General features: G+C 46.3%; 1 protein-coding gene across 1 annotated transcript in view; it reads right to left on the reverse strand.

The window, feature by feature from the left end:
• The window catches only part of LOC141988541 (uncharacterized), a 39,917-nt gene extending 34,491 nt beyond the window's left edge, over nucleotides 1–5,426 (reverse strand). The window contains 2 exon segments of the mRNA XM_074954342.1: nucleotides 4,751–4,880; nucleotides 5,403–5,426. Coding sequence (XP_074810443.1) covers nucleotides 4,751–4,880; nucleotides 5,403–5,426 — 154 coding nt within the window.
• Nucleotides 5,427–18,593: the final 13,167 nt, after the last annotated feature.

Here is an 18,593-nt window from a genome sequence, read left to right on the forward strand (position 1 = left end):
ACTTCTATTAAAAGTCTTCTTGTAAGAAAACTGAATGTTTTTTCATTGTTCTAAGATTCAAGGGTCTGGGTCTATGGTCACCTATGCAAATTGGTGAGCATTTTTACCAAACCTTCCCCAGGAAATGGGGTGCAAGGGTTGGGAGGATTTTGGGGGGAAAGACGTGTCCAAACTACGTTTCCCAGTAAACCCAGTTAAAATTTGGTGGTGACAGTGGAAATTCCAAGGGCAAAGGGTAAAATTAATTTGTACCTTGGGGAAGTTTTAACCTAAGCTGGTAAAAGTAAGCTTAGGAGGTTTTCATGCAGGTCCCCACATCTGTACCCTAGAGTTCAGAGTGGGGGAGGAACCTTGACACCAGCATACACAGCTTGAATCAGGAGGGGCAGCGGCATGAAGCACACTTGAAAAATCTCTAGGGCACCCCGGCTTGGTATGATTTTCTGAGATGTGGGAAGCCTAGAAGGTGGTGTTGTGGTCTATGGACCGGCAGGCGTGTCTTTCTAGCCAGGTGCTTGTCTGACCCCCCAGTGCCAGACCCACTGACACACAGAGATGGATTTTATCCTCACAGCTCCAGTGCCCTCTCCATTACACAGGTGGGGTTATTTAGGCATGGTGGAGCTGTAGTGACTCGCTTCTAGAACTGAACCAAGATCTTTTGAATCCTACTGCAATGTCCTACCCACTAGGTAAATGCAGCCTCCATATGCTCCCCCACCACAGAGACCTCTCTCTTTCCCTCAAATCTTCCCCGTCCCCACATTGTCCCATATCACTATCCCACCCCTCTTCCAACTTCATCACCTCCTGTCATAACCATAGGGGTAGCCTAAATTCCTCCTTACCTGTAAGGGGTTAAGAAGCTCAAGTAACCTGGTTAGCACCTGGCCAAAGGAACCAATGGGGACAAAAGATATTTTCAAATGGGGGGGAGAGGAGAGGGGAAGGTTTTGTTTTGGGTTCTTTGTTTGTGTGGCCATTCACTCTTGGGACTAAGAGGGACCGGACATCAATCCATGTTCTCCAAATCTTTCTGAACAAGTCTCTCTTATTTCCAACTTGTAAGTAACAGCCAGGCAAGGCATCTTAGTTTATCTTTGTTTTCTCAACTTGTGAATTTTCCCTTTGATAGAGGGAGGTTTATCTCTGTTTTGCTGTAACTTTGAAACTAAGGCTAGAGGGGGTTCCTCTGTGCTCTTTGAATTTTCTGCTACTGTGTAAGGTTAACTACCAGCCTAAGTACAGAGGTGATTCTTTTACATTTTTCTCTTTAAATAAAATCCTTCTTTTTTAAGAACCTGACTGATTTTTTCCCATTGTTCTAAGACCCAGGGGTTTGGGTCTGTAGTCCCTTTGTAACCAATTGATGAGGATATATGCTCAAACCTTCCCCAGGAAAGGGGGTGTAGGCTTGGGGGAATAGGACTCCAAGTGGTCCTTCCCCTGATTATTTGTTAAATCACTTGGTGGTGGCAGCAATCCCAAGGCAAGAAAGGAATCTGTGTCTTGGGGAAGTTTTAACCTAAGCTGGTAAGAATAAGCGTAGGGGGTCTTTTATTCAGGTCCCCACATCTGTACCCCAGAGTTCAGAGTGGGGAAGGAACCCTGACACCTCCCCATCTCCGATCCATTTCTCTTTCACAGCTTTGAGGCCCCATCATTTTTAAGTCCCATCCTAGGTCACAGATATCCAATGAGTAGGAAAGAGAGGAAGTATGATAATAAGACTCCCTGGCATAACCAGGAGATCTTCAATGACCTGAAACGCAAAAAAGAGTCATACAAGTGGAAACTAAGTCAAGTTACAAAGGATGAATATTTAAAAAACACCCACAAGCATGTAGGGACAAAATCAGAAAGGCCAAGGCAAAAAACAAAACTAAACTAGCTAGGGATATAAAGGAGAACAAGAAAGCATTTTATAAATACATGTGAAGCAAGAGGAAGACGAAGGACAGGATAAGCCCATAACTAAATGAAAAGGGAGAGACAATAAGAGAAAAAGCAGCAATGGCCCAACTGTTAAATGCCTCTTTTGTTTCAGTTTTCACTAAAAAAGTTAGCAGTAATCAGTCAACTAACATAGTGAACACCAGTGTCAGTGGGGTAGGATCTGAGCCTAAAATAGGAAAGGAAATAGTTATGAATTACTTAGACAAGTTAAAGGTCTTCAAGTTGATAGGGCCTGATGAAATACATCCTAGACTACTTAAGGAACTGTATGAAGAGATCTCTGAGAACTTGTGGGGGATGGTAGAGAGAACCAAGGACTGGAAAAGGGCAAATATAGTACCTAGCTATAGAAAGGGGACACAGACAACTCAGGGAATTATAGACCAATCAGCTTAACTTCAGTACCCAGAAAGATAACGGAACAAGTAACCAAACATTGTATTTGTGAGCACCTAGAACAGAGTCTCAAACTTTACCTTAGGGCCAGTGCCAGTCCTCAAATCCTCCCAGCGGGCCAATAATGTCACTCATGCCGCCCAGAACCTGTCCCACAAAGGCTCTGGGAGAGAGTTTGGGTGGGGGAAGGAGGTTTGGGGTAGGGGATTGGGGTGCAGGCTCTGGGATGGAGTTTGGGTGCTGGGTGCAGGCTCTGGGCTGGGGCAGGGGGTGAGTGTACAGGAGGAGCGGGAGGGGTGCAGGCTCTGGGACAGAGGTCAGGGGAGGGATGCAGGCTCTGGGAGGGGCCGTTGTAAGTCGCCTGGGGAAGCGGGGGGAAGCACCTGGGGGTGGCAGGTGGGGCCAAGGGAGAGACCTTGCCCCAAAACTGCTGGAGCCTCGCAGGACACACTGGGGAGGTTCGCGGGCGCAGAGTTTGAGACCCCTGACAGTCAGCATGGATTTGTCAAGAACAAATTATATCTAACCAACCTAATATTCTTATGGACGATTCAAAGCTGGGTGGGGCTGCAAGCACGTTAGAGGACAGGATTAGAATTTAAAGTGATCTTGACAAACTGGAGAAATGGTCAGAATTGAAATGATAGCTTAGGAAGGAGTACTGCAGAAAACCATCTGGGGTTATAGTGGATCACAAATTAAATATGAGTCAATGTAATACTGTTGAAAAGAAAAAAAGTAAATATTCTGGGATATATGAGCAGGAGTTTTGCAAGCAAGATGTGATAAGTAATTCTTCTACTCCTCTCAGCACGGGTAAGGTCTCAACTGGACTACTGTGTCCAGTTCTGGGTCCCGCACTTCAGAAAGGATGTAGACAAACTGGACAGGGTCAGAGGAGAGCAATGAGAATGATTAAAGATCTAGAAAACATGACCTACAAGGAAAGATTGAAAATATTGGATTTGTTTAGTCTGACGAAGGAAAGACTGAGGGGGGCTTAACAAGAGTCTTCAAGTACATAAAAGGCTGTTACAAAGTAGAGGGTGATAAATTGTTTTCCTTATCCACTGAGGCCAGGACAAGAAGTAATGGGCTTAAATTGCAGCAAGGTAGATTTAGGGTAGATATTAGGAAAAACTTCCAAACTCTAAGTGTAGTTAAGCACTGGAACAAATTACCTATGATGATTGTGGAATCTCCATCATGGGAGGCTTTTAAGAACAGGTTAGACAAACACCTGTCAGTCATGGACTAGATAATACATAGCCTTGTCTCAGTAGAGGGGACTGGACTAGATGACCTACTGAGGTCCCTTCTAGTCCTACATTTCTATGATTTCTAGGATTCACGGATATTAAGGCCAGACAGGCTCATTGTGCCCATCCAGCCTGGCTTCCTGCCTATCCCAGCCAGGGAAACTCCCCCAGTGATTCCTGCCTCCAGCCCAGTAATTCCTTCCCCTCCAAAATAAATACTGGCCCCTAATTCCCAGCCTTCATTTGTCCCCTTCAGTTCTTCGGCAGTGGATTTCACTCTGCCTTTGCCTTCTAGATTAAGGAGCAATCCACTAGCAGGTGCATAAATCAGAAGGGATTGGATTATGACGACTCACCTCGGAATGGGCTCTCTGGCCCAGAGTTTTCCCTGGAGTCCTCGACATCCTGAATCCAGAGCTCTGCCTCCCCTACCTCAATCCGGTGGATTAAGTCCGGTGTGGAACCTGAATAGCCTGTTTGGGGGGAATTAATCAGTTTCATTACTAAAGTTTTGGGGGTAGGGACTCATTTATATGTCGGTGCAACCAAGCACAGTAGGGCCCTAATCTTGGTCAGTGTTTGTCTGCACAGCACTGGGCGCGACGAGGTCTCAATCTCGGACACTGCTTGAAAGGAAAGCGCAGGAGATCCCAAGCAGGAGAATAAAGAAATAAAACTTCCATAGAAGAGATTTTGTCCTGTCTCCCACCAGGCAAGTTCAGTTCGTACTCTGAAGCAGTAACGTCTGTGACCCTTCTCAATTTGCTTTGAGGCTGAATCATGGCAGGTGTCACTGTTATACAGACCTACCATTTTTTTGCTTAGCGTGCAAGAATTGTTCAAATGTACAGTTAAGATTATGATGTTCATTCTTTCCGGGGAGGTGGGGAGCTGTTTTCTTCCTGCCTTATTAGTCTTATTTGCTCATATGCTGTTTGCAACCAGCCCTGTGCCAGGACTGAGGTAGGTAAACAAGATACACTAAGACTAGCCCCAGGCTCTGCAGCCTTGATTTCTTCTTCAACAGGAAGCTGAACTGAAAGAGGCTGTCATTTGCAACTGCTTGGGCATATAGCAGGGGAGACAACAAGGGAGCCCAGACATTTCACAGCTTTGAGTAAAGATAAATTGGTCCTTACCCAAGGAAACAAGGGCTCGGTAATTCCTCAGCATCTGGTCCCGGTACAGCTGCTTCTCTGGCTGGGACAAGAGCTCCCACTCCTCCCGGCTGAAATACAGAGCCACGTCCTCAAACGCCACCCGCAGCTGCTGGCACAAGCGTTACACACTCAGCACCCTCCGCTCCAGCCCCAGCCCGGGCTCTCAGCAGGGGACGCGGGCTCTAGGGCAGCGGCCCCCGGGGAACCCCCAGCCCAGCAGCTGTGACCCAGGGAGACCCCCCCGCACAGCCCCCCGGGGACTCGGGCCCTGCTGGCCGGGGACAGGAGTCGCCCTCGGCTCCCCACGGGGCTCTGGGGCGGGGCGCTGGGAAGGGCGCGAATCCCAGGGCAGGGACCAGGCTCCTCCCCCGGCCGGAGTCCCCGCCTCCGCCCCAGGCCTGTGCTCGGCCCCGCTCCCGGCCCCGGCTCGGCCGCCTCGGGGCTCCTCGGCCCGGCTCCGCGTGTCCGCCCGGCCCGGGGCCCCCAGCGCCGCTCCCCGGCCCCAGCGCTCCGGCTGCGGCAGCCCCCAGCCCCGGGGTCACTAGCGCGGGAGGGACCCGGCCCCGGCCCCCCTCGGCCCCAGCCGGGACCAGCCAGTGCCCGGCCGGGGAGTCCCCGCCCCGCGTCCTACCTGCGCCGGCCCCGCTGCAGCCATCGCCGGGCTCGGCTCCAGCCCCGGCCGCTTCCTCCGCCCGGGCAGCGACTTCCCGCCCCGCGGCTGGTGCCTCCCTCTCCGGGGCTGCAGCCCTGCTGCGCTCCCCGCCCGCCTCCCTGCGGCTGCAAGGACCCCGCGCCTGCTCCAGCAGCCGAGGGAGACCCCAGCGCAGGGACCTTCCGGTGTGGTGTGTCTATTACTGCTCCCCCTGGGAATGTGCGACTGGCAGCAGTTACTGACACGTAGCAGATTGTAAGAAACTGCTGTGGAATAAAACAGCTCCCTGATGTAGCAAATGCCTACAGGTAACAGCTTCTTGCACTGTCCTGTTTGACATTGCTACACGTAGAAATGTGCTATGTGTAGAAAGCTCATGCTCAGATAAATTGGTTAGTCTCTAAGGTGCCACAAGTCCTTATTTTCTATGTGTAGCAGTTATTGATAGGTGTAGGTTGTAAGAAACTGCTATTTGATGTAGCAACCTAAATCTCCCTTGCTGGAATTTAAGCCCATTACTTCTTGTCCTATCCTCAGAGGGTAAGGAGAACTATTCTTCTCCCCCTTCCTTGTCACAACCTTTTACATACTTGAAAACTGTTCTCATGTTTCAGTCTTCCCTCATAGGTCATGTTTTCTAGACCTTTAATCTTTCCACAGTACTCCAGTTGAGGCCTGATCAGCACAGAGTAGAGCAGAAAAATTACATCTGGTGTCTTGCTCACAACACTCCGGCTAATACATCCCAGAAGGATGTTCAGGTTTTTTTGCAGCAGCGTTACACTGTTCACTCATATTCAGCTTGTGGTGCACTGTGACCCCTAGGTCCCTTTCCACAGTACTCCTCCCTCGGAAATCATTTCCTATTTTCAAAAAGAAAAGGAGGACTTGTGGCACCTTCGAGACTAACAAAGAAAACTTATGCTCAAATAAATTGGTTAGTCTCTATGGTGCCACAAGTCCTCCTTTTCTTTTTGTGAATACAGACGAACATGACTGCTACTCTGAAACATTTCCTATTTTGTATGTGTGCAGCTGATTGTCCCTTCCTAAGTGGAGTACTTTGCATTTGTCCTTTCTGAATTGCATCCTGTTTACTTCAGACTATTTCTCCAGTTTGTCCAGATCATTTTGAATTTTCATCCTATCCTCCCAAGTACTTGCAACTCCTCCCAGCTTGGTATCATCTGCAAACTTTATAAGTGTACTCTCTATGGCATTATCTAAATCATTGATTAAGATTTTGAATAGAAACATATCCAGAACTGGTCCCTGCAGAACCTCACTCATTATGCCCTTTCAGCCTGACTGTGAACCACTGGTAACTACTCTCTGGGAACTGTTTTCCAACCAGTTTTGCACCCACCTTATTGTAGCTCCATCTAGGTTGTATTTCCCTAGTTTGTTTATGAGAAGGTCATGGGAGACAGTATCAAAAACTTTACTAGCAGCAAGATAGACCATGTTGACCACTTCCCCATGTCCACAAGGCTTGTTACCCTGTCAAAGAAAGCTAGCAGGTTGGTTTGACACTACGTGTTCTTGACAAATCCATGCTGACTGTTATTTATCACCTTATTATCTTCTAGATGTTTTCAAATTGATTACTTATTTGCTCCATTGTCTTTCCAAGTACACAAGTTAAGTTGACTGGTCTGTAATTCCACAGGTTGTCCTTATTTCCCTTTTTATAGATGGGCACTATATTTGCCCTTTTCCAGTCTTCTGGAATCTCTCCCGTCTTCCTTGACTTTTCAAAGGTAATCGCTAATGGCTCAGATATCTCCTCAGTCAGCTCCGTGAGTATTCTAGGACACAATTCATCAGGCCTTGGTGACTTGAAGACATCTGATTTGTCTGAGTAATTTTTAACTTGTTTTTCTCCTATTTTTGCCTCTAGTCCTACCTCATTTTCACTGGCATTCACTATGTTAGGCGTCCAGTCGCCACCAACCTTCTTGGAGAAAACAGAAACAAAGAAGTCATTAAGCACCTCTGCCATTTCCACATTTTCTGTTATTGTTTATCCCCCCCATTGAGTAATGGGCTTACCCTGTCCTTGGTCTTCCTCTTGCTTCTAATGTATTTGCAGAATGTTTTCTTGTTACCCTTTATGTCTCTAGCTAGTTTGATCTCGTTTTGTGACTTGGCCTTTCTAATTTTGTCCCTACATACTTGTGTTATTTGTTTATATTAATCCTTTGTAATTTGACCTAATTTCCACTTTTTATAGGACTCTTTTGATTTTTAGATCATTGAAGATCTCCTGGGTGGTCTCTTGCCATACTTTCTATCTTTCCTACACAGTGGTATACCTTGCTCTTGTGCCCTTATAATGTCTCTTTGAAAAACTGTCAATAGTCTTCAGTTGCTTTTCCCTTTAGACTTGCTTCCCATGGGATCTTATCTTCCAACTCCCTGAGTTTGCTAAAATCTGCCTTCTTGAAATCCATTGTCTTTATTGTGCTGTTCTCCCTCCTACCATTCCCTAGAATCATGAACTCTATCATTTCATGATCACCTTCACTCAAGCTGCCCTCCACTTTCAGATTCTCAACCAGTTTCTCCCTATTTGTCAAAATCAAATCTAGAACAGCCTGTCCCCTAGTAGCTTTCTCAACCTTCTGAATTAAAAAAATTGTCTCCAATACATTCCAAAAACTTGTTGGATAATCTGTGCCCTGCTGTGTTATTTTCCCAACAGATGTCTGGGTAGTTGAAGTCCCCCATCACCACCAAGAACATAAGGTTGTTCTTATTTGCTGACTTGTCCTAATTTGTTAAAAACTACTAATTACGGCAAAGAGCAGTTTCACACAGCCTACAGTGTAAGAAACTGCTCTCCGTAGGAATTTGCTACCTGAAGCAGCGACAGGTCCTGCTTTGCTAAAAACTGGCTGATGTAGCTAATTCCTATGGAGAGCAGTTTCTTACGCTGTAGGCTGTGTGAAACTGCTACTTGTATGAATTTGCTACCTGTAGTAGGGAGAGGTAGTGAATTGCTAACATTAGCAGTTGCTGATCCTAATTTGCTAAAACTTGACAGTGGTGTGGGAGGGAAGCGTAAAGTGTTCAGCTTCCGAATGACCCAGCCCGGATTCATTGTAATGGGACACGGGACATGTGGAGGATAATTTAAAATCTTAATTTCCTTAGGGTTCGCCTTCAGTACACTTCTATGCTGGTTTCAGATGGTGCAATCTCTGACCATTACAGTTCATCAACTCAACAGGTAGGCCCAGGCAGCGATGCACTTGTCCTGTTGCCTTGACTGAGAAAGGTTTCTGATCAAAGGGAGCGTATATTCCAGCAAGCTCCTGGGGTAATATCTCATTGGAGATATGGTGAATGTCTCTCATACCCCATTTTGTGTTTCTTACCATCATGCCATCTTCATTTTATTTATTTATTTTTTTTTGCAAGTCACATAATTGCAGTATAAGCAGTAGTCCTCCATGGTCTCTGAAAAAAATCAATAAAATGTTGTCAAATGATGGTTACATTGTGACCAAAACTGTAAATAGAAATCTTGATCTATTCATTACTGTCAATTACTCCCCAAAATTAACTTGTTTGCAAATAATTTTCCTTTTTTGGGGGGAGGGGGGTCATAGTTTGGATTGGATCACTGCTTGCAACTTCTGCCAAAAACACTCCTTTTCATCCCTGTCTGTGACCTCCACCTTTATCACTTGGCTGTTGTGAGGCTTGTGAGATACATCACCTCCCATTTCGCCTGTCTCTTCTGAGGTGACTTTTTTCATAGTGTCATCCACAGCAGTTTCCAGTTCCATGTTTTCCTGCAATCTGTTTTCAGCAGCTCATGTTGGAGGCTCTTTAAATAGTTTTCAGTGGGAGATACTGTACATAGATCCTAAAAGTTTCCCTGAGATGGTTTCTAATTTAACTCTTTTACCCTCTACAGCAGTGGCTTTGTATGGTCCACAGTAGGAAGGTTGCAGTGGCCCTCCCTTTCTTGTTTTCCTTCTTGCATTCAGTAACATGACACTCCCCCCAACCGCGAATGTTGTTTTCCCATGTTTATGAGTCTTAGTTTGGCATACTGTATCTGTTGCTTTTAATGAGCTTTAGAAATATTAGTAAGAGCAAGTTCAATGTCAGCAGCACGTCTAGATTCCATATTTCTGGTGTACTCTTTGTAGAATTGTTCCTCAAGTTCCTCAAAATCTGTTGGCTTTGTAAACAAATGGAGAAGGAGTTGTGTGTGTAAAATGAACAATCACAGAATAACACATGCACCTGAAAGCTGTTGGTTCTTAAAGACACCGACCATGTAATTTTCTGAGACTTGGTCTGGGAATGTTGCTTCAAAGCCATACAGTAGTCGAAAGGGTGACATTTTGGTTGTTGTGTTTGGTTTTGATCGCAAAGAAAATAAAATGTCACCAAGAAATTTGTCCCAATTATTCCTAGTGTCATCAACCAACTTCCACAATGCTCTATAACAAATGGTGATGGATTCTTTGGGGGGGGAGGGGAGAGAAATTGTACGCAATCCAAAAGGCGTAAAGAGGCCATCGTGGTTTATTGGTACGATTACTTTTTCTTGAAATAAAAGATAAGTGGACTTGCAATGTACTAAAATTTTGAAGCAGTTTGTACCTTCTGTCATAGTGCATTCTCCTTGCTATTAATACTGTAATTTTACCAGCCGTAAAATGGCCTTTTGATGGATTTGTTTGTGTTTTCAGCCAATCCAGTGGTTCGTGGGTGGTATGGGCTGGTGAAACTACACTGTAGTCCCAATTTTTTGTAAATGTCTAGGTTAAACTGAAAGAAAAAAAGTTAGGCCATAAACTTTCCTTTGGACAGGTTTGGTGGGTAAAAAGAGACCAAAGAATAAAATGTTATAGCAACCCTGATGGGGTGACCAGCCATAATCCTTACCAAAGTTGAGTGGGAGTTCATAGAAACTTGCCAGCAAAAATGCCCATGAAGAAAAACTCACCAGGGCAATGAAGCCCATGTTCTCTCTGTGATCTGAAAGTGTGGTTGAAGACATAGTCAAAAACAACCTTAGAAAAAAGTATTTACCCCATCATTGAATTCTGGCCCATGACCTGTCAGTATACTGTCACAACCCAATGGCCCCCTCCCTCCGGGGGCCCCCGGGGGGAGGCTAATTAGCCTTGTATAGTGCTAACACTGTTGCAAGTATCGCAGAGTATTTTGGGAAGGGTCAAAGGTGTGAGTGGGGAATGGAAGATTTCTTGGCAGGCTGTGAGAGGCCAAAAGGGGAAGGAGGAAGAGAGCAGAGAACGGGTTACCTCAACACTTCAGCTAGCTCAGTCCGAAAATAAGATGCTGGCCCCAGTCCAAGGCCACGGCGTTCAGCGAGAAAGAGTCTACAACTGTGTGTTATCTCACCCAGCCCCAGCCAGCCATGAGATAAAGAAAAAGTGAACTGAACCAAGGCTGCAGAGATTAAAAACACAGGCGAGACAACAGGGGGAGAAAAGCGGAGCTTCGCGTATGTTCTGGAAACGTTAAGGAGGCCACAGTGAGAACAGAGGATCCAATTAAACAGACCTGTAGAGGCAGCCCAAAACAAGCAAAACAGCAAAGACCAACACGGAGAAAAACAAAGTCTAGCCGGTGTGTTTTGGGAAAGCAGAGGGGACCACAGAAAGCCAGTTTGGACTGGTACAAAAAGCACCAAAAGCAGAGGTCACAGAACAGAACAGCCCCAAAGAAACCCAGGACTTAAAAACCCTCCTGAGAGCTGAAGCAATTTGGAGATTTACAGCGAACCCTGGACGACCTGGGCCCAGGACAGCACTCCCGTCCACCCTTCCCCCCTTCTTCTTCTTAAGTTACACCCAGGCTTGGCCACCCTCAGGTAGTGCGTGTGTGAGTATGAAAGTGGGTTAGGGCTTGGGGCACTAATGCTTTCTTCCTTCCTCTGAGTAACGTAGGGTACCCCCTCCACTCTTCGCTGTTATTTTATTATTTTATTAATAAAGCTTTAAAACTTAGACACTTGATATGTTCCGTCATCTCCTCCCTTAACGATCCTGTGGCCTCAGCCTAATCACCTGACGCGTCAGGCAGATTGGTAACTGAAATTTGTCACAATACGCTGTGGACATCCAAGTTGCTGTATAATTTCATACATTTTTTTTGGCACCTCAGATGCCAGTGTATTTCAAAGTGGAAATGCTTCAACCCATCTTGTAAGATAGTCTGTGGCTGTCAGGATATACTGGTATCCCTCCTTTGTTGCCAGTAATGGCTGTATTAAATCCATTCCCACCCATTCAAAGGGCCAACTGACCTGTATGCAAGGGAATTGGTTGGAGTCATACTTTGGATTTCTCTTATTTCATATTCTTAATAAGCCCAGGGAAAGTATGAGGGTAGACTAAGATTCATTCAGGTGTTTAGGCTCCAGCTTTGGTGGAACTGACCATACTGCACCCTAAAGGCTCAGGAACAAAGAGGTGCATAAGAACAAAATATCATTTATTTATTAAAATATCTTGACTTCAGGGTGTATAACTCGTGTTTTTAGAATTCTTGTGGTTGTCAAGGTATCCTGGGGTTGTAGATGTGTGTTCATTATGTTCTGAAGGCCAAAACTATGAATGGGGTCAACAAAGAATTAGATCAGTCCCTCAGGATAGGTGCATTAGCTATTAGCCAAAATAATCAGGGATGCGTGTCCCTAAACCGTCCTCTGATGGCCAGATGCTGGGAGTAGACAATGGGATGGTTCACTCAGTGATTGCCTGGTCTGTTCATTCCCTTAGAAGCACCTAGCACTGGCCGCTGTCAGAAGACAGGATACGGGACTAGACGGACTATTTGTCTGACCCACTATGGCAGTTCTAATGTTCAGCAAAAATTACAATAGATTTTTGCCTTTGAGAAAGATGTTACAGGAGATAGTAATCGGCCTTTATTGAATATTTGAGAATCCAGTTGTACACACAAGCAATGGCATGCGGAAGAACACTAAGGGCTGGATTGAGAGGCAAAATAACAGTTGCAAAATGCAATCACCGTTGGTAGATTGAATGAAAACAAAGTTTTGAGGCCAGTCCATAAATTTAGTGAGACGGGAACTCAGATGACCCAACAGAATAAATCTTCTGCTCTAAAAATAAGGGAAAAAAAGTTAGAATTAAAAATTTCAAATTAGAAATCACAGTAAAAAACAGCAAGGGCAACACTAGAAACACAGCTGTCATTCCTAAAACTACTAGCATGAACTTACTTATATATATTTTCAATGAATATTTACTGTTAAAATATAAATTAAATAGCACAATGACATGCATCTGCACAATAACAAAGCTAAATGATGAAATCCTAAGAGTAATTCAGGGAATCCCAGCAGCAGATAAGACAAACTGGTGAACTGCTAGGAGACTCTATGCAGTCAGATACACTGATTAGGGATTCTTTGTTTCTGAGGGGGATATATGTAAAATATTTCACTGAATTAAGTCTCCTGCAGCACCTCAGTCGGTTACATCAGACAAAGAGAGCTACTGTGAGGAGGCAGTGGGATGCCTGTGCCTTTAAGAACCCAGCCCTGGGAAACCCATGCTGAGAGGTGCTGTCTGTGAGAGAGGAAATAAAAAAGCCCCTCTACCCCCTCCCCATTTTTGCAAACACTGGTGTCTCAGTCCACCAAGGTAACTGTTACCCCCTCTGCTCCTGCCTGTGCTGGGGTTTTGCCCTCTGGCATCCTCTGGCAGCGCCTCACCTCTGGGCTTAACCCTGGCTCCTTCTTCCCCTCCCCCAATTTGCCCCTCAGTCCCTCTCCTAACCCTGCTTCCAGCTGCTTGACTCCCCAGACCAGCTGATTTTCGCCCCCTGCTCATACCCTGACCACCCGCCTCCTCCGATTTGTCCCCTTTCCCCTTTTTAACCCCTGTAAAAAGCAGTCAGCAGAATCTTACGTCTCGAAAGGGCAGGCTGAAGGGCAGTGGCTTCAGCAGATATTACTGAGCATGCTCAGTTCGTGTAACATGCAAAAAAAGCAGTCAGCAGAATCTTACGTCACCCCCCCTTGCATTCAGCCTCTGACTCAGTGTCACCCCGTTAGCTCCTCTGACCCCACCAGCAGCCCTGGGTGCCCCATTCTGTCCATCCCCCTCCCCCATCCATTGCCTTCAGACCTCGGCCCACAGGCAGGGGGCTGTGAAGAAAGCAGCCCCTAACCCCCTCCCTCCCTGTGACTGGCTGCTCCAGCCGTAAGCCAGCAGCTCTCTGTTCTGGTGTCCCAGGAGCCCCTTGTGGGGAAAAGGTGCAATTACAGGGCTTCCCCATCAAAATCAATTGTTCTGCAACGGAAAAAACCATGGGGCGCATGAATTCTGCGCTTGCGCAGTAGCACGGAATTCCTCCGTGAGTATCGCACGTGACGCGTCAGTACTGATATTATCATTGAAGCGCAGGGAATAATCAAGCCCTGGTACAGAGGTGTGTAGAGCTGTTAGTGTTCTTCCATTAACTGTTCTCCCCTCTTGGCCACGGATAAGGTTGCTAACTTACATACCAACATACCAGCGTTATAGTTGGTATGGCAACATGTTCTCTGTGTATAAATCTTCCTACTGTATTTTCCACTGCATGCATCCGATGAAGTGGGTTTTAGTCCACGAAAGCTTATGCCCAAATCAATTTGTTAGTCTCTAAGGTGTCACAAGGACTCCTCGTTCTTTTTGCTGATACAGACTAACACGGCTACCATTCTGAAACCTGTTGCTAACTTTCTAATTTCTGAAAACAGGACAATACAGCAGGAGCATTGCAACCCTGCCCCACCTATTCCCCCTGAGGCCCTGCCCCCTGCTCTGCCTCTTCCCTTGATGCTCCGCCCCTTCTCCATCTCTTCCCACGGCCCCCCACTCACTCCTCTCCCCCCCACTGCATTTCTTGTCGCTCAATCCTCTCGAACTTCCCCATCTCCCCAGCTGGGCCCCCTTTCCTTCGGGGATGGGAGCTACAGCCCCTGACGCAGAGACTGTCTGCCCATGAGTTGCAGATAGGAGCAGGGGCTGGCACAGATTGATGACCCTCTCCCACCTACCCCCACCCCCTCCCACAGTAATCAGACTTTTGGTGTGTGTTCAGTACATCTGACAAGATGCTGTACTGGTCCCCTTTTGACTAGACTTTGCAGTTGAAATGGGACACCTGGCAACTGTAGCACGGACCACACAAATGAGGCAAACCACTGTATGTGACTGTGATGAACTATTATCCAAGGACAGGGCCATCCAGATGTGGGAAGAAACTTTCCATAGAGACTCTGTTCTAACTTCCAGATGGACATTTCTGCAGACAGCTGTGAGTGCTGATGGAAAGAGCGTGGAGTCATGTACAGCTGGACAGATGAGCACACAGCAGAGAGCTCATGGAAAGTAGCTTGTCGATGTAGATTACGAACCAGATCTGTGCCTTTAAATGTTCAGTGCATGACCCCACAGGTCTGACACCAGCTGGGACAGCACAAAATGTTTTACACAGGGATACTGGAGTTTTCCAAAGTTGTAAGAGGTCACTGTGATGGAATACACCACTATACACACCCTACCCACTACCATAATAATCTCTGTACAAAATATGCCTCATAAGGTATAATTTCCAAACCAATATCTTGCTGGCCAGTATTGTCATGGTGAAACGTATGCAGCAACTTTGTATATACAATTATGAACATAAGCTGAAATCACGACTGAAGTGTGTTTACCAGACACACCTGAGGAGTGAGTAAAACTCTCAAAAACAAAGGAGAAGTGAAAAGAAAAGGAGGACTTGTGGCACCTTAGAGACTAACCAATTTATTAGAGCATAAGATTTTGTGAGCTACAGCTCGCTTCATCAGATGCATAAAGTGGAAAATACAGTGAGGAGATATATATACACACAGACCATGAAAAAATAGGTGTTTATCATACACATTGTAAGGAGAGGTTTCAGAGTAACAGCCGTGTTAGTCTGTATTCGTAAAAAGAAAAAAGAAAAGGAGTACTTGTGGCACCTTAGAGACTAACCAGTTTATTTGAGCATGAGCTTTCGTGAGCTACAGCTCACTTCATCGGATGCATAGCATATTGTGATCACTTAAGATGAGCTATTACCAGCAGGAGAGTGGGGTGGGGGGAGAGAAAACCTTTTGAAGTGATAATCAAGGTGGGCCATTTCCAGCACATTTCCAGGAGTTAACAAGAACGTCTGAGGAACAGTGGGGGGGGGGGGGGGGATGCGGGGGGAGGGGAGGAATAAACAAGGGGAAATAGTTTTACTTTGTATAATGACTCAACCACTCCCAGTCTCTATTCAAGCCTAAGTTAATTGTATCCAATTTGGATACACCTATTGGAGAAACCTGTCCTTGCAACAAAGCCCGTTGCCAACTGTGCCCACATATCTATTCAGGGGACACCATCAGAGGGCCTAATCACATCAGCCACACTATCAGAGGCTCATTCACCTGCACATCTACCAATGTGATATATGCCATCAGGTGCCAGCAATGCCCCTCTGCCATGTACATTGGTCAAACTGGACAGTCTCTACGTAAAAGAATAAATGGACACAAATCAGGATGAGAGTGGACACAACTCATATCCTGGTTGGATGTTCCAAGATTTTGCCATGACCACGGGTCATTTCCTCATTGGTCCACACCAGTTTTGCCCAGCAGAGTGACCAGGCTGCGCCACCCAGCACAAACACGAGGAAGATCAGATCTAGGTGCAGATTTCAACTGAACAGCTCATGTTTATTTTTATGATGGGCCCACTTCAGAACTCAAATCCAACACTCTTGTGAAGTGACTTGGGTTTCGATCTGAAGTTTAGGAACTTGCATTTGGATCAAAGTTTCACAACTGACCCACTTGTGCTATTAACATTACAGAGTTTAATAGTGGGACTTTCCAGTTCTTAGTTATTACTCATTATAATGTATTCTGACGTTAAGGCCCCAATCCAGCAAAATCTAAAACTTATGCCCAACTATAAGCATGTGAGTAGTCCCACTGAAATCAATGGAACTGCTCAAGTGCTTAGATTTAAGCACACTGAAGTACTCTGCCAGGTGAGGGCCTTAAGAAAAAATGAAATAAAATATTGTCAGTTTCAGGGGAACTGCACTTATATTCCCCTCACCTTCCCATTTCCACAGGCTCCCACTGCCTCCCCTGGCTCCTCACCCACCTCCCCATTGCCTTGGCCCCACTGCCTCCACACAGAGCCCAGCAATCTCCTCTTAGCCTTCTGCCCTCCCCAGGCTCCCCATGCACATCCCCATCATCCTGGTTCCCCGCTGCCTCCCCAAGTCTACCCAGCCATCCCCCCGATCCCTAATGACTCCCCCAGGCTTTCCAGCCATCCCCGCATTGCCCCTGGCCTGTCCAGCTTCCTGTGGGCTCCCCAAGTCCCTCTGCTAACCCCCTCTTCCTGAACTGCCCTGAGCTTCCTTCTGCAGTCCGCCAGCCACACCTTGCTTTTCTCTCCAGCCTGGATTATTGCAGAGTGACCCCAACATACTCCCAATCCCAGATTTTCCCTCAGAAATGTATGTTCTATCATGTCCAACCCTCTCCCGGATAGTCCAGAAATACTAAATTAGTTATTCCTTTAAAGGGAATAATGTACACCAGCTCATTTCCATAAATTAAGTTACTCCAACACTTTTCTTAAATTTTCTTTCCACTAAAAATTCAGAAGTGTCAGAATTTCCCACAGGATGGACACTGTATTTCCCAATCATCTCTATTCATAACACAAGGCCTAGAGGATGTTCAGTGATGTATAAGGTGGGAAATTCAAAGCTGATGATAGGAAATACTTTTTCACACAATGGATGATTATCCAGTGGAACTCACTGCCACAGGATGTTACAGAGGGCAAAAACTTAGCAAGATTCAAAGAAGGACTGGATATTTCTATGGACCACAAGAACTTCCAAAGCTGGAATAGTTAATGCATACAACCACTGGCAGGGATATTAAACCTCCTGCTCCAAGACTTGAGCTGACTGTAACTATTACAGACCAAGATCAGACCTAGCACAGGATGATTATCCCCAAATCTGTTACTGCAGGGTTCTTACACCTCCTCTGCAGCCTCTGATGCTGGAAACAGGGCACTGGAGTGGACAGGCTGCTGGTCTGATCCAGTGTCCCTACTTCCTATGACCGAAGTCAGAGGCTCTCAACCTTCCCAGAGTACTGTACCCCTTTCAGAACTCTGATTTCTCTTGCGTATGCCCAAGTTTCACCTCACTTAAAAACGATATGCTTAGAAAATCAGACATAAAAATACAAAAATGTCCCAGCACACAAGTACTGAGAAAATACTTACTTCCTCATTTTTGTCATATAATTATAAACTAAATCAACTGCACTATAAATTGCACTTATATTTCAGTGTATAGCATATAGAGTGGTATAAACAAGTCATTGTCAGTATGAAAGTTTAGTTTATACTGACTTTGCAAGTGCTCTCTATGTAGCCTGTTGTAAAAGTAGGCCTCTATCTAGATGAAATGGTGTACCCCCTGGTACCCCCCAGGATACTCCTGGTTGAGAAGCACTGACCTAAGTGATTTGCCCAAGGTCACACAGGGAGCAAGTGGCAGAGCTAGCAATAGAAACCAGGAGTCCTGTAGCTCAGCCCAGCCCCGTAGCCACAAGCCCAGCCTCGCTCCCTCATTCAAGGCTCTGAAGCTCCTCCACATGGCCTGGCCTGGCCCAGAGAATGCAGCAACGCTGCAGTCCATGAGCCCCTCTGTCCCCTGAGCTGACCCAGCTACGTACCCCTCCCTTGATGGCCATCACAGTGGATGCTTTGGGCATGCTCTTGCTCCAGCACTGCTCAATAATGCTGGCCTGGTTGGTGTTCAGATCAGGGTTGGGTACCTCCTTAGAAATAGCACAGAGAGGGGAAGACACGGCTGGGATCCCATTCCAGGGCAGTCCCGGCTCCCAGCCCCCACTGCTATAACCCACCAGCCTCCCCTGCCCTCTAAGAGACAGGGATAGAACCCAGGCATCCTGAGGCCCGTGGTGACCCTCCCTGCCCCAAGCCACCTGCCCCTCTTCGGCCACCGTTAGCTGTTACCTCTGGCCGCATGAACCACAGGGACTGGACTTCCTCCCTCTTATGTGAGGCAGTTGCTAGAGGGGGA

Source organism: Natator depressus, chromosome 6, assembly GCF_965152275.1.
Source record: "Natator depressus isolate rNatDep1 chromosome 6, rNatDep2.hap1, whole genome shotgun sequence".
Classification (NCBI taxonomy): Eukaryota; Metazoa; Chordata; order Testudines; family Cheloniidae; genus Natator; species Natator depressus.